Source organism: Taudactylus pleione, unplaced genomic scaffold (assembly GCF_031769625.1).
Source record: "Taudactylus pleione unplaced genomic scaffold, aTauple2 ptg000391l, whole genome shotgun sequence".
NCBI classification, from domain to species: Eukaryota; Metazoa; Chordata; class Amphibia; order Anura; family Myobatrachidae; genus Taudactylus; species Taudactylus pleione.
Genome location: NW_028284792.1, coordinates 12,357,734 through 12,373,681, shown reverse-complemented (window position 1 = coordinate 12,373,681; position 15,948 = coordinate 12,357,734). Strand labels below are relative to the sequence as shown.

Below are 15,948 nucleotides of genomic sequence, written 5' to 3'. Positions count from 1 at the left end.
TTATCCGGCTACAAAAGGTAACTTGAATTAGTGTTATGCATGATGTTTGCCTTTTTCACTATTGAAACACCTTCTAGTTACTTTTCCTCTCCATTCTATTCTTGTTTCTAGAAAAATATCTAAAGGTGCTTATCAACTTAGCGTCTGTGAAACGAGTGCACAATTACGACATTGTAATCATGCAGTCGTTTCACAGTCTGTGATGTGCCTACACTGAACGTTCAGTGTAGGCACATCAATCATCCCCGAACATGGGTAACCTGACGACGTCATCAGGTTGACCAGCATGTTCGGAAGATGATAGATGTTAAAAACGACCAGCGCGCATCGCTGGTCGTTTTTTTTACATTAAACTGCCCGATTTGTGCCCAATTTTCAAACGATTGAATGATGACAACGTCGTTATCGTTCATTTGCCTGGTAAAAACGGGTAGTGGATACGCACCTTAAGGTTCCACTTCTATTGTTTACAATTTAAATCTTCAGGAAATACAATGTTACTTTCGCATAATATTTCAAAGGGGGTTGGACAAAATGTTGGATTCAGAATGTGAATGTTGACCCTGTGGTTTTACATTGTCATGTACACTAACATCGGTAAAATTCATCTGTTGACATTCACAATGTCATGTTGACATTCTGAATGTACACTGAAGTGCGAAATGTCATGGGATAGCATGGTATGTTTTGTCACCCTACTGTGACATCTTGGAAATGTCCAGACCTGCATAATTTGTAATCTGACATCTCGTGAGTCAGTTTGAACACTGGCTAGGTTGCTTGTGGCAAGGCAACATGAATTATCAGAGTTCGAATGGGGCATGATAGTGGATGATTGACTGATGGGACATTCCGTTTCTGAAGTTGTGCGGACATTAAATATTCCTCGATCTACGGTGTCACGTGTGTAATGGGAATACCTCATGGGCAGGCATTGCTACCCACCGTGGACAGCAACCATGGGTGCTTAGTGATCGTGACCAGCGGTGCCTGGCTAGAATTGTCCACATTCATGGCAGGAGGAATGAGGCGCATATCCAGCAGGTCATTTCAGCGTTATTTAGCTTTCATGGGATATGGGAGTAGAAGATCCACCAGAGTGCCCCTATTAACACTATGACACCAGAGACAGCACCTCATCAGGGCTTGTGACGTTTCTAATTGGACCCTGGAGGACTGGCAACATGTGGCGTGGTCTGATGAGTCACAGTTCCAGTTGTTTCGGGCTGATAGTAGGATTCGGATGTGGAGCAGACCCCATGAGGCCATGGACCCCAGTTGTCAACAAGGCACAGAGCAGGCTGGTGGTGGTTCCATAATGGTGTTGGGGTGTGTTTACGTGGCATGGGTTGAGTCAGCTGGTGCATAACCCCCTCTTAGCACAGCCAAAACCTAACCCTCCCGGGAGGGGGTGCCTAATCTTGACCCTCCCCCCTAGAGGTGCCTAACCCTAGCTTCCACCCCCCCAAAAACAAAAAACAAAAACCCTAACCCCGCTATGCTCCCTAAACCTACCCCCAAAGCAGCTGACGCTGATGCCCCTCGGACTTTCCTCATTCCGGCTGGCATCCTTCAGACCCCAGAACGCCGGATTAAAATAGGAGTCGGTGTTTCTGGGTGCACACGGTACGATCTGCCCAACTGACGATATCGCTGAATGATTTCCCTTTAACTTTTCTGTAGTGCAGGACAAACGATATTGGGTGTACACACTAAAAGATATCTATGATAGATATCCTTCAGTGAATTCATCGTGACACATCTCTGAATATGCAAATCGTGATTAAACCGTCCAAGTTGGCCTGCCTGTACGGACGACCACAGATATCATTATCGTCCGTTCGGGAACGCTAATTGTTGGTCGTTCGCTGCATAAAAATGAACGATGTGAACGATTTATCGTTGAACTATATAGTTATTGTTCATGTAGTTCATAGATCACGTACCGTGTACGCACCATTAGGTAGTTTAAGGAAAAACTAAACTCGTGCTGTGATGCTTCTGTATATGGGTACAGTCTGCAAGCTGCAGTTAGCAGGACTGATGTTGGGGCACACACTGCTAGTTACCTTCAGTCTGACATTTATAAATTGTTTGCAGAATGTTCATTTCATCAATAACTTACCTGGATTTATTGAAATGATGAGAACATTTGGAAGGCAATGGTTTGTTATATTCTTGCAATTTTTATTTTAAGACCTTTTTATTGTGAGAGGGTGGATCTAATGATCTTCCCTGACACTAATACTTAGGGGTAAATAATACCTGGAATCTGGTTGCTATGGGCAACATCAATTGTTAATAGAACTCCCATCTTAGTAAATTTACCCCTTAGGGCCATATTCAGTTGCCGGCGAATAGTCGTTTTTGCTGGGGGTTTTTCACCGATGACGTCATTTCGCCATTTTGCAATTATCCCCGTATTCGATTCCGTTAACTTTTCGCAGGTGCGAAAAGTTAATGGGGAAAATTAGCGAAAAGTTTTCACCTATGAATAGGTGTCGAGAACGAGTGCAGAATTGGGGTTTTGGGGTGCAACGTTGCGGGAACCCCTTGGACAGTCCCCCAAAGCTTAAATGTGTCCAAGAAATTCTAAAAAAAAAAAAAAAAACACTGGACACCCCAAAAAAGTACTTTTCGTTGTGGGGGCAAAAAAAAAAAAAAAAGTTGGGGGACAAACTTTAAAACTAGTGAACTAGACTAATGGGGAGGTCCCCAAGTATGCCCCAGGTGTATTTTTGATTTGAGGGTATATATTAATAAAAAATTTCAAGTTTAAATCATAATAAGGACAGGGTTTAGAACATTTTATTATTGCGAAGGCCCCCGCCTGGCTACTTCTTGATGCCAACCGGCTGGAAATATTTTCTGGCCAGAACACTGACCCATTTTGAGGTACCCCAAATTTGCTGGGACTTTTCATTTTTCCCCCAAGAACACTTGCTAAATGCTATTCTTCATCACTTACTCAAGACGCTAAACAGCACCTATTCAGACCATTTAAAGACCCCAAATACCTTCAGCAGGGCTGTTCAGGGGTACCCCTAGTGAACATGTCACAGCATCTTTAGGGAGGTGTCAGGCTGATTTCCCCCAAAAATGACAGCACTTTTCGCTCACTTCGTTGAGTGTGTGTACCTCTGATGGATAAGTGGTATAATGATTCGGTTTGTATGCACAATACTACATTATTATTAAATGATGGTTCGTAGAGAACTTACGTTTTTTGTTGGTTTCAAATAAGCCCGATTACAGCACAGCCACCTTTTTCTAAGAAGTCCACTATAGGCAAGCTTTAGATAATTACCACACAGTTACTTAAAGCTTCATATATTCCCAAAGCCACAATGTTAAATAATATTAGTAGAAATAGTTGGTTTTAGTAATCTCCAGTAATTCAAAGTCCAACGGTGCTAGCTCAAAAGGAATGGGTATGTAATACCAGCAGTCGGGATGCCTCCTGTCAAAATACAGACAGCATTCCGATGGTCGGTATCCCGGCAGTGGTCTGATGCCAAGAGATGAGGTTGGGGAGAACAGTTTGGAGGCGCTAGGAGATTGTAATTCACTCATGATGAGTTTGTGGATGTCCGAGGATAATGAAGGAGTCAAACAGAGAAATGTGGAAGAAATCATTGATGTTGTTCAAGGGGCTGATAAATAGCTATATTGCATTTCTCACACCTACTAATTAAGGCAGTGGTTTCCAAACTGTGGGCCTGATTCAGAGCCGGACGCTATTTGCGCTCGCTCGTTCAGAAAAAGGGGCCGGATATTTTAATAGAGCGCTCGCTCTTTGCGGTCTGTTGACGCCTCTATGTCTGAGCGAGCGAACGAAACATGCACTTGCTATTTTGTAAAGACTCCCCCTGGCCGTTCACATCATACGTCATCTCCGCTATTTATTAGATTAATCGAGTACATCGAAAGGCGTCTGAACTGCTCGCAGTGCTTGTGGTAGAATTTTCCTACCGCAATCATGCGAACAGTTCAGGCTAAGAGACAACCAAGTGACGTGGCCGATGACGCTGCTTTGTTAATTATTCACACCCTTAAAACGCCCGTTTTGACCGTTTGGCACGCCTGCGTTCGGATCTCCACTCCCCGTTTTCAAGCACCTTCCCCTGTTACCACCCACAAACGCCTCATCCTGTCACTCAAATTAGCAGTCACTCGCTATTTTGCGAACACATGATTTCCGATCGCATTGACTGGTTGGCGCATGCGCATTATTACCCATACGCAGATGTGCGAACATCGCTCGGAGCGAACGAGCTGCCGCTTACGAGCGGCTCTGAATCAGGCCCTGTGTGCCTTGTGGAACTTGCAGGGGTGCCACAGGTTGATGGTCCAGGACCAAATAAAATTATTTATGGTGCATATGATAGGCAAAACCAGTGATGGTGGCTGCCAGTCATAAAATATGTGGAACAACAGAAGCCCAACCCTGTCCTCCACCACATAACTGAACCTAAGGATGGCAGGTAAGTACAATTTTACTTATTTGAATTTTTTTTTTTCCCTGAAATTCTCAGTAAGAAACTTTTGGCTTAGGAGGTGAAACAAATGCTGATACTGGGATTCCAGAAAGTTTAGGAACCACTGAATTATGGAATGTTAAAGTGGACATTTCCTCTAATACTTTCTGATTGGAAAATAAGTTAAATGAGTCTGAATGATGAGTTCAAGCTCCTTTCTGTGATGAGAACTCTTGATCTGTTATGCTACTTTTAGTTGCATGTAACAATAATTTTGTTGTGCTACTTATTAAGCTTATTTATGTACTGCCAGAATATTCAACTTCCTGACCACTAGTTTCCCATCCAAAAGAAATGTCAATCTTGTTTATATAGTAACTTTTATATTCGTATAGCACAGACTGCTTTTTTTTCTTATCTTTTAGCACTGAACAATATGCTGCCATTCTGTCAATGTACATTTTTATCTGAATAGCCGCATTTTATTTACAGTACAAGACATGGATGTGTGTGACGGAGTGGATCAAGCGGTACAGACAGATGATTTTGCTATAGCTTGCGGTTATCCTCCATCCTTTATTTGCTGCATGGATGGTGAACTATTGATCACTGGTTAATAGCCTGGTTAGGCTGTATTGAATACATGAAATTGAGCCTTCAGCTTCAACACCCTCAGGATCTGCTCACTGACTTGTGTCCGATGAATGTTGCCAGCTTGTAATTGTTTGGTTGGGAGTACTGTTGTCTGCTCAGTTTTTACTGAACCAGCTTTACACAGTTTGAGCTCTTAATTATACGTTCCTGACAATTGCTCTCCACTTTCATCTCTCACCCAGTGTGATTTGTGACACTTTATGACTACTTATAGAAAACGTATCCTCATTAAGTTCTATTTGTAGAATAGTAAGTTAGAGAACATTATTCTCTCTCCTCTCCTTCCCAACCCTTATACTGTAGGAGAACCCCTGTATGTATATTTTTGATGACATCAAGGGTGTTTCCTGAGGTTGTTTTCTTCTTATGCATTCTGTTATTCAGCCTGTTTGTTGTCATAGCATACTGAAACATACTTTGCTGTGACATGTCACTGATACAAGCCATGCATACATGACAAGAAATTATGTAGCCAATGACCGCACATATCAAGAGGTTGAGGCAATAGTATTCATATTAAATGGTGATCTTGCTGATCATTCTGCCTACTATCTCTATAACATTGCAATGCATAATAAGACCTGTGTAAATGTTGTGGCTGACAGAACTTCCCTCTTCTCAACAGGATTAATGGAGATGGTGCCCTCGACAAATGTTTTTTATTTATTTTTGTGTGTGTCAAAGTGCATCAGTGCCTGGCAACAATTAAGTGTGGGCATAAGCTTGGATGTGTTTGCTACACCTAATCTCAAAATGACCCCATCTACTTTATTTTTTTGTGTGTGTGTATATATATATATATATATATATATGTGTATGTATATATGTATATATATATATATATATATATATATATATATATATATATATATATATATATTATATAATTTTTTTTTCTTTTTTCTCATTCTCTATCTATATTCTCTATATATCTCAGCTGCAGTTGCGCCATACATCCCCTCTTGGCGCACCTTGTCCCCTGAAACTCTGCTAGCGCCAGGTATCTTTTGTGGCAAAAAAATGCAAATGGCTTTGTCACTTATTCATTGTTTTAGGCCGCCCCTAAACCTTGGCACACTATGCAACTAGTTAGATACGCATACTGGTAGCGCCGACTCTGGCAATACTGTCTATTTTGAAAAGTATCATTACAACCCATTTTTTAGTCCTGACTGAAAGATTAAGGACCTCATTCAGAGTCGGTCGTACGGGAAAAGGTGCCGGATATGCAAATGATTCCCTTGCAAGTTGCGTCCCTTCGTTCGGATCGATAGCTGGCCGACCAAGGGGAGGAAGCGGCTGGAATTCAAAAAAATACGCCCCCTTCTTGTACGCATTGCACGTCATCTCCGGGCATATAAGGATTAATCAAGACCATCGGGAACCATCGGAACTGGTCGTAGAGCTTAAGGTTGACCATACCCTCTCTTAAGCCCTACGATCATGTCAGTGTAAAAACCTCCCATGTCACATGTGCCATGACGCTACTTTGTTAATTATGCACTCCCATAAACCGTATGCACTACCATAAAACGCAGTTCGCATAATTAGGCACGCCTGCGTTCGGATCTCCACTCCCCCGTTTTCAAGCACCTTCCCCTGTTACCACCCACAAACTCCTCAATCTGTCACTGAAACTACCGACCTGGCTGTGTTCAAGGAGAGAGAAATTTCTGATCGTAGCGGCTAGTTTGCGCACGCGATTTGCGAACTTTACGCATGCGCAGTGTAGCGAACATCGGTGGCGTACGACCGTGCGGCCGCTTCGACCGACTCTGAATGAGGTCCTAAGACCCCAGGGGATAATATGTTTGTTTCCAAAATTGAGATAAATGAACTGGGCTGATAACTTTGGCGGGTATTTTAAATTATGTCTGGCCAGACATATTGATTGGCCAATTGACAAGTGTCTATTGGCTTACAAAATTGACCGCTCGGTCGGGATTACGTCCGTCGGCTTCCCGACTGCGTCCCCTTGCAGGCGGATGAATCAAATCGCACACTATTGGCCTGTAAGTTCACTGTATAGAAATATTATAGAGTCTCTTAACTTCTTAACTGACTAATATGACTTTATTTTACTCCACTCGCTCTTTGATACTTGGCGCATGCAGTCCAGACTGCCGTTTGCTCTGCATTCTGGGACGTGATTCCGGCAGTGATGTTGGAGGTCAGACTGTTGCACTACTTCAGGGGGGTCTGGGGAGTCAGAGAAGATCCGTAATGCACTTGTAAAAGAACTGATCTCCTCGTCTCAAGCCGGGGGACACAGCGGGGCGGCACTGCTGCATGTGATGCGAAGTTGCCAGCTGGAGCTCTTTTGCTTCAGCTGGTATGGTCGCCAGTTAAATGGCTATAAGCTAATTCTATTTTTTTTTTTGTGACACTTTAAAAATGGGGGGGATAACCTTCCAATAGGTTTCTCACTTGACCTGTGGACCGTCATTGCATCTGCATCTTGAACTTGCATCATGATATGACAGGAGGCAAAACTAATGTAGTTCATTGTTGCAGCCAAACCTACGTACTCCCAGTATTTATGGGGGACCCTAACAGTGCTGACTGGAGTATGTTACGGGGATATACGAGGGTGGTTCAATAAATAAGGTAACAAGACCTCTCATTGCATAAATTTATTCAACTTGTACATATAATCGTTAGTATGAACTTGGCACAGATTATTTTTCCACATAGTCCCCATACTTGTCTAAGCATATGTTTCAACTGTACACCAAGGCATCTATTCTGGCATAGAAGAAATCTGTGTCAAGTGCCTGAAATCAAGAAATGATGGCTTGCTGGATGGAAATCACTTGGTGCCAGGTCGGGGCTGGTCGGAGGATGGTCCAGTACCTCCCAATGCTAGTGCCGTAAAAACTCACACGTTTTTGGCCTGGCGTTATCAAAGGCAGTGCACCAAAACCAAACCTGTTTCTGTGACAGGACGTTATCACTGTACACCTCAACAACTGGTGATGAATTTCAGTTGCTGATGTGCCCTGTAGAAATCTGATCACGCTACACACCTCCATGTTTCTACCAGCCCCACCATCTTACAACTGATGTTGAGACAGTATTACTGCTCTGTCTAATGGCCATGAGGAGAAGCAGTGGTCTACCTGATCTGGCCTGGCGGGAAATTAAAATGAAATAGAAAACATTACACACGAGTGGTCTTGTTACCTTACTTATATCGGCATGCAAGTGCAGCACTCAGTGGTCTCATAACGGCAGACAATCACAGTTTTTTTTAAATCAATGTTTCATTATTGACACTGTCGATATTGGCACTGTCCTTACGAGAACAACAATAAAAACACTCACCTGACAGACCACCTCATGTGCCCATGCAACCAAGCGTCTATCTAGCAGTGCCTGAAAGGAGATGTGCCTTGGGCCCACGTTCACTTGAATAGTATAGGCTTCATAATAGTCTGTGCACAGAGCACACAGTGACATTGGTGTGAGTGGTGGATGAAGGCGCTGCTGCACACCAGTCTATACCGCTGCTGGTCATGTGGGCCACTCCCGTGACAGGGCCGCTATTCAAAGCAATGCAACTAAAACACATCAAATAAATAAAAATCTTGTCAGAAGCTGTTTCATCGTGGGTTATGCCCCGAAATATTCAGTTTTTTTGGAATATTTCGGTTTCTAGAATACACGGTTATGGGAGACTCAACCTGTATATACAGTGTGTGTATGTATGTGTGTGTATGTATGTATATATATATATATATGTGTGTGTGTGTGTGTGTGTGTGTGTGTGTGTGTGTATATATATATATATATATATATATATATATATATATATATATATATATATATATATATATAGTATATGTGTTCAATTATACAGTAGTTTAACAATTAAGTGTTTGTTTTCTTTAATTCCTTGAAATTCCTTTAATTTCTATTCACTACTAAAAGCAATGCCTGTGAATCTATGTACTTATTACTGTTGCAAAATAGAAATGAGATGACGCTGAATAACCATATTGAAACCAAATCATAATAAAATATCTCCCTAATAAAATAATTTAAAAATTAAAAGTGGTGTATGTTGAGTGAATGATGCGATTAACACTTTGCCCTCGTGATTAGTCTATACAGTAAGTTGTGTACTAATTTAACTGCTGAGTCACTGTGGATATGTTGATAATATATGTACTTAGATTGTGTGTCATAGCACGTCAAACATTTACAGGCACTGCAGGGAATTTTCAGTTGTTGAAAAACTGTATTCCTCCAAATACACTATAGAAGATGATTAGGAGAGCCAGATGGTTCTAGGGAAAGTGAAACCAGGGTCACTGTAATTCTATTTGTGCTCCGCCTCTGGCTCATCTTGAGGATACAAACGTCACAGAGTCCAGAAGAGGTGTGGTAAAGAAATATACAGACAGCTTCAGGAAGCTACAATAGTAGGTACAACAAGGAACAGAAGACTGGTGAAGCACTGGTTAAACTGTAATTTAGCCAAGTTATTGTTTTCATCTGAGTTTTACTATACTTAAACTGCATTTAGTTTCCCTTTTTTTGTTTTTTTTGCAGTTTTATTTGCTGTCAACTTTAGATGAATTATATACATTGCTGTGCTCTGCCTTCTATCAATTGAAGTGTTTCCTGTTACAGTCTAGATAGTTCATAATTGTAGTTGTACTTCAATACTTTGTTATATTGTCACAATAACTGTACCTCTGCATACTTTATTTCAGTATTTACTATTGTTAACATCCTCTTTCTTAAGAGAACATTTATATATGTTTTGCTAAACATGGCATTATTTACTTCTCTTTTTTGCAGCTTAAAAAAACCCAAGCAAATACACAAAACACCTTGACATTAAGTGGTTACATAAACTAACAAAATACAAACACTTTTGGTCATATACATTCCATAGTGGGGAATGTATTAACTGACCATGCTTTGCTTGGCAGATGTATACATTTTTTTTTTTTAAGTAGTTAATCTATTTTCCATGGTTAGTGCAGGGTTCATTTGTAGTTTGTGGTCGGTCATGGTTCGCTCCAATTCCTAATTTGAATTTTATAGATATGGACCAAATAGAATCGGTCAATTGCAAAATTCCAGTCAATAAAATTATCGCAAAGATGTTGACTGAATTGAGTGATTGTTTTTTTTGTTACTGTGTGCGCGCAGAAAACCCTACACCCTCTTAAGGCGCATGTGATACAGATCGTATGCACAAAGGCGCTGTTGTGATTGAGACACACTATCAGATGTCTTGGAAAAGTGCTAGGCTAAGGTGGCTAAACAGATGCACGGAGATGGTCTGTCATACTATGTATAATATGTGACGGTTATTGACTTTTCAAATTTGACTTAGCCAGAAGGCTGTGTGGCTAGGGGGCCGGATTTGGGGCTAATCAATGTGGATGTATATGTCAGCTCTTTGGCGATGGTGTTCATCTTCCATTTGGCTGCTTATGAGTGTACTTCTGCTGCTATGTCCTGAAGAAGGTCCGAAACGTTGACTACATGCACTTCATCTTTGCCTATGAGTGGTAATTAAATCTTTCCATTTTGCTAATAACCTGGTGAGTGCCGATTCTATTTCTAAAATATGTTGATGGACTTTGTGTCTTTAATTGAGCACCCCGCCCTCCTTGCTATATGCTTCTTGGAGTGCGGGTACCTTGGAGAGATATAGAGAGAGAGAGAGATAGAGATATAGAGATAGAGAGATATATATCTCTCTATCTCTATCTATCTCACTTACTTTACCCGGTATTTAAAATTGACCAGGATCGCACTGTGCTGCGGCCAATCCCTGACCAGCCGCAGTACAATGTGTCCCTGTAGACCCGGTCCAACCACCATGCAGAGAGAGAGAGAGAGAGAGACAATGCTCCTGTCATTCAAATAGGTTGAGCCAATCAGCAGCGGCTGCCGGTCCGCGAGCGGCACTAGATTCGAGAGACAGCTGTGCTATCCAAGGTCTCCCGTGCCGGACTGGTGCGGCCGTCTGCTGATGCAGGCTTGGGGGCCAGCCGATGCAGGTGAGAGCTCAGAGGCTGCTAGAGGGACACAGCTAGGTAAGAAGCTGCAGGGGAGATGGGAGGGAGAAGCATAATGTTTAAGGGGCATTACTGTCTGGCATAATGTGTAAAGGTCGGGCATTACTGTGTGGCATGTGTAAAGGCCTGGCATTACTGTGTGGCATAATGTGTAAAGGGCATTGCTCTGTATCATAATGTGTAAAGGCCAGCATTGTTGTGTAGCATAATGTGTAAAGGCCAGGCATTACTACGTGGCATAATGTGTTATAAGGGGCACTTCTATGGTGTCACGTGAATAAAGGGCACTACTGTGTTACGTAACGTGAATAAGGGACACTATTTGCATGAAAAGCTAAAACAGCTGTCCTCACCCGTGGGCTGTTGGACCAGCATGGCACTGCCTCTATTCACTGCAGGGAGAGCTTGGGGGTAGCCAAGCATCTCTGTGAGTGTTGGGAATGCTCCCTCCAGTGATGAAAAAGGGGCGCATCTCAAGGACATGCCCCCTTTTCTAAATGACCACACCCCTTTTTGGGCACGCGCCTTTCGCGCACGGGGAAGTGTCCCTTTCTGTGAGGCACCCTGGCCCCTGCCTGCCCTAACGTGAAGACTAGGAGATTTCAGCAAATATCTGGAATATCTGCTGTTGTCCCCTGTTGTATACATCCTGGTAGTTCTTAATAATTACATACCACCTCCGAAAACAGTTATTTTCTAGGGTATACCACACATATTATTTGATAAATATGCCTCTTATTACCTAATACCTTATTCACTATGGATTTTTTGTACAGACAAATCAGATCATCTGTAGGATCATGGAGTTATTTAAGGGCATTCTAGGGGTATGTGGGGAGTCTGAGGGGCAAATGGGGAGCTCTAAAGCATAAATTATGATGGGACTCAGAAATGGTCAGGTAGGACCCCATTCTTCTTTTTTCTTTTTTTTTTAAGTGGAGGATCCCTGGGATCCACATAGTTTTGTCCCTCAGCGTGATCACTGTGCACGCATATTATATATATATTGTGGTTGATTCCATTTCTCATTACTTTCTCTGTTTTCCTAGCATATTTCTCAAGCTTTAATTTTCTTTTCCCAGGTTTGATTATGTGGGCTGCATGTTGTAATTGGCTCTGTGTAGATACAGAGCCAGAAGAGATCCTGCCCAGTGGGAGAGCACAAGATCATTCCAATCCGAACTTCAGGACCTCCTCTCCAATTTTAGAGATCACTTGCAGAGCTTGTGGTACTCTACTTCAAACAGCCAGTAGAAAGGTAAACATTGAGATATGATATTGCTAACTTTTTTAATTGTATCATTTTCAAGCCAAAAACAGTGTGGACCCATAGTATTATTTACACCTTATAGCTACATGCCCTTATATCTGTACAAATACGACCATTTATAGGGGGAAATGCATGAATTAGTGGTCAACGTAGTGTTAAGTGTATGCATGGAAAAGTATTGCATCTTTGGGAGCTGCTATAAGAATTGGTCAATTCCCTGATGAAGAAGGGCTAGAGACACTTTAGTCTAGTATAAAGAACCCTACTTTCTTCTAACTTCCTCAGCTGCAGTGTTTTGCACAGTTGGTGGGCCCAGGGCTCCTTCTGTCTTCCCACCCCCTACCTTCCTTCCCATGATTCTCTATTTTTACTGCTGCATCCTATGGGACAGCCTCATTTGTCGTGAAACATGGAAAGAATTTACAGAATCTTTTTTTCATGTGGCTGCGTGTCTGGTGCAAATTTAGCCCTCTAGTGGCTATGACCGCATCTACAATCCTCCTATCTTGGTACTGCTGTGATGTTGGATGTGGGAGCTGAGCAATGACCAAACCTTTCCCCTCAGATGTCAAGTAATCCAGAAGATCTTCCAGATGCCTTGGTTTTCCAGAGTGAGCAAATGAGTATTAAAAGAAATGCACCACGGTGTTGGTCCTGGCATGTGGTTTGTCTTCAGGCCAGTGTTTGTGGTTGGCTAGTAAGAGCATGGAGATTAACTTCTCTTTCCTGTACAAAGCTAAGTTTGGCTTGGTAGGCTTGTGAAAAGTGGGAAGATGTTGCTGCCTAGTAGGCAGGAATATTGGGGAGATTGTACCTGGGTGTTTTGGGGTCTGGGGATTGGGAGACATTGCCCTTTACTTTTGAAAAGCTGCTTTCCTTGTACATTATGCTGAGGGTTGGCTACCAAAGTTTACTTCACTGCATTTTTTCTATGGTTTTGTTTATGGTGGGCATTTATTTTGTACATGACTTACTGTGTGAGCTATTGTTTTAACTGATTTTGTGTACCCCAGTTCCCTAATTCTTACTCCCTGGAATGGGGTGTGGACAGATTAGGTTGTCACTCAATGGCACCATAAGAGAATGTTTTTGTTTGTGGTTATCCAGTTTGACATTTCCCTTGGTAATGCCATTTATCCCTGCTCTAGCAAAAACTTAAGGTCATAAGGGATGACAAAGATGCTGATGAAAAATTATTCAGTCAACGCACTGGCATTGATTACTGTCTTGCTGCAACTGAGTCCATCAACTGGTTAGGGCAATGCTTTCTGTCCTGAAAATCTAGGATACTAGAGATTAGAACTACAGTTGCAATACTCAATTTTGAAAATAAATTTGTTGGTAAGCCTACTGTACTTGGACTGATTGTATGAAACATTTTCATGTTTTGTGGTGCTTTGGGGCCCTGTAGTCATTCTTACAGGATGACCTGGAATTATGCCCCAACAGTGGAACTTCTTGACTATACAAGCAAACCACAATTCTTTTCCTAGGCACTGCATCCATAAAAGATAACTTGGTTGATAAGATGATGGCTTTCTCAAAAGCCTATTTTCTACCTCTACATCTACTCTTGTTGCCACTTGGGTTTGTTAAGGTGATATTCAGGTGGGCGTAGGATTCACATGATTGCACCCAGGATCCCTTGGCTGAGGGTAAGCCATTCATTAGGCAGCAACTGACTGACTGTAAATGTTAACTGCACAGCTACTTTGTGTAGGAGGTTAATTGATGTCACCATCAGGCTCCTTCACTGTCACCTAGAATGCTTTTTGGGCAATATGAAGCTGCTGCAGAGCATCTTTGCTGATTGATCTGACTGAATCCTTCCTGACCACTTGCAGTGATTCAGCACAACAATAGTTATTTTATTTATTGGCTCAGTTAGTTCTTTAAAAAGTTGTCCCAAGTATTTCCACAATTACTAAAGTTTACATATTTTTTTTCTTTTTAATATATATTTAATACACAAATCTAAGGGTGGTTTGGAAAAACGTAGTTCTTTCTTAATCACTCCAGGCTGGCCCCCTCATCTGTCCAACCTCTTTAACCCACAGCAACTGGAAGCCAGATCTTGAGCCCCTCTTGACCCACACAATTGGTCTGGGAGAGATAATCTTTTAGATATTAAAACCAAACGTACTTCTAGGGCTCTGTATCTGGGGTGAAGCTCCACCACTGAGCTTAATTTTGTCTCCAGGAGGTTGGGAGTCAGATCCTAAACATACAACATGATGTATTTGGGAGCTAGAGTTAATAGTGCTCTGGTCAGTCACAGGAAACCTTTTTGGAGATGATCAGAGGACATCCAATGCTGCTACACTCTGGTTTTGGGACTCAGGACTGCTAGAGAATGGCGGTTTAACACAATTAGATTTTGCCTGGATTCCTGTACTTGCCTCCACTAAACTGTTGAACTTAAATAAGTCACACAGTGGGAAAGTTGTATATACAAGCCTCCCTATTGGGCTGAATGCATAAATAGTTTCTCACATTGTGTAAATCTTGGCAAGAAAATTACTAAATGTGTAATATTTTTTTCTTGGATAGAAAAATGTACTGGAGCCAGATATTTAAAGGTTTTCGTCTGGACCTCCAAATGGGTAGAAACTAACTCACATGGGCCTGCAAGTATTCCTCACTGTCAGATGCACTTAATATGGTAAAAAAAGGAAAAAAAGTACGGGGGAGCGCTGGACAATAATGTTATATTATCACCAAAAAATACACTATATATAATATACACACACACACATACACACGTGCATAAATATTGGGACATTGACAGAATTTTCATATTTTGGCCTCTATTCACCACCACAATGGCTTTGAAATTAAACAAACAAGATGTGCTTTAACTGCAGACTTTCAGATTTAATTTGAGGGTAGTTACATCCAAATCAGATGAACGGTGTAGGAATTACAACAGTTTCTATATGTGCCTCCCACTTTTTAAGGGGCCAAAAGTAATGGGACTATCAACTCAAAAGCTATTTCATGGACAGGTGTGGGCTATTCCCTCATTATTTCATTATCAATTAAGCAGGTATAAGGTCTGGAGTTGATTCTAGGTATGACATTTGCATTTGGAATCAGTTGCTGTCGACTCTCAATATGAGATCCAAAGAGCTGTCACTATCAGTGAAGCAAGCCATCATTAGGCTGAAAAATCAAAACAAACCCATCAGAGAGATAGCAAAAACATTAGGTGTGGCCAAATCAACTGTTTGGAACATTCTTAAAAAGAAATAACGCACCGGAGAGCTCAGCAACACCAAAAGACCCGGAAGACCACGGAAAACAGAAGAATGATTTCCCTGGTGAAGTAAAACCCCTTCACAACAGTTGGCCAAATCAAGAACACTCTCCAGGAGGTAGGTGTATATGTGTCAAAGTCAACAATCAAGAGAAGACTTCACAAGAGTGAATATAGAGGATTCACCACAAGATGTAAACCATTGGTGAGCCACAAAAACAGGAAGACCAGATTAGAGTTTGCCAAACA

At 41.7% G+C, this 15,948-nt stretch overlaps 1 protein-coding gene across 3 annotated transcripts in view; it reads left to right on the top strand.

Moving 5' to 3' along the window:
- RFFL (ring finger and FYVE like domain containing E3 ubiquitin protein ligase) overlaps positions 1 to 15,948 on the top strand; it is a 64,398-nt gene that overhangs the window by 17,897 nt on the left and 30,553 nt on the right. For all 3 annotated transcript variants that reach the window (XM_088445961.1, XM_088445956.1, XM_088445957.1), the window contains exon 2: positions 12,256 to 12,431. In XM_088445961.1, the coding sequence (XP_088302087.1) occupies positions 12,256 to 12,431 (176 nt within the window). The remainder of the gene's footprint in view (positions 1 to 12,255; positions 12,432 to 15,948) is intronic.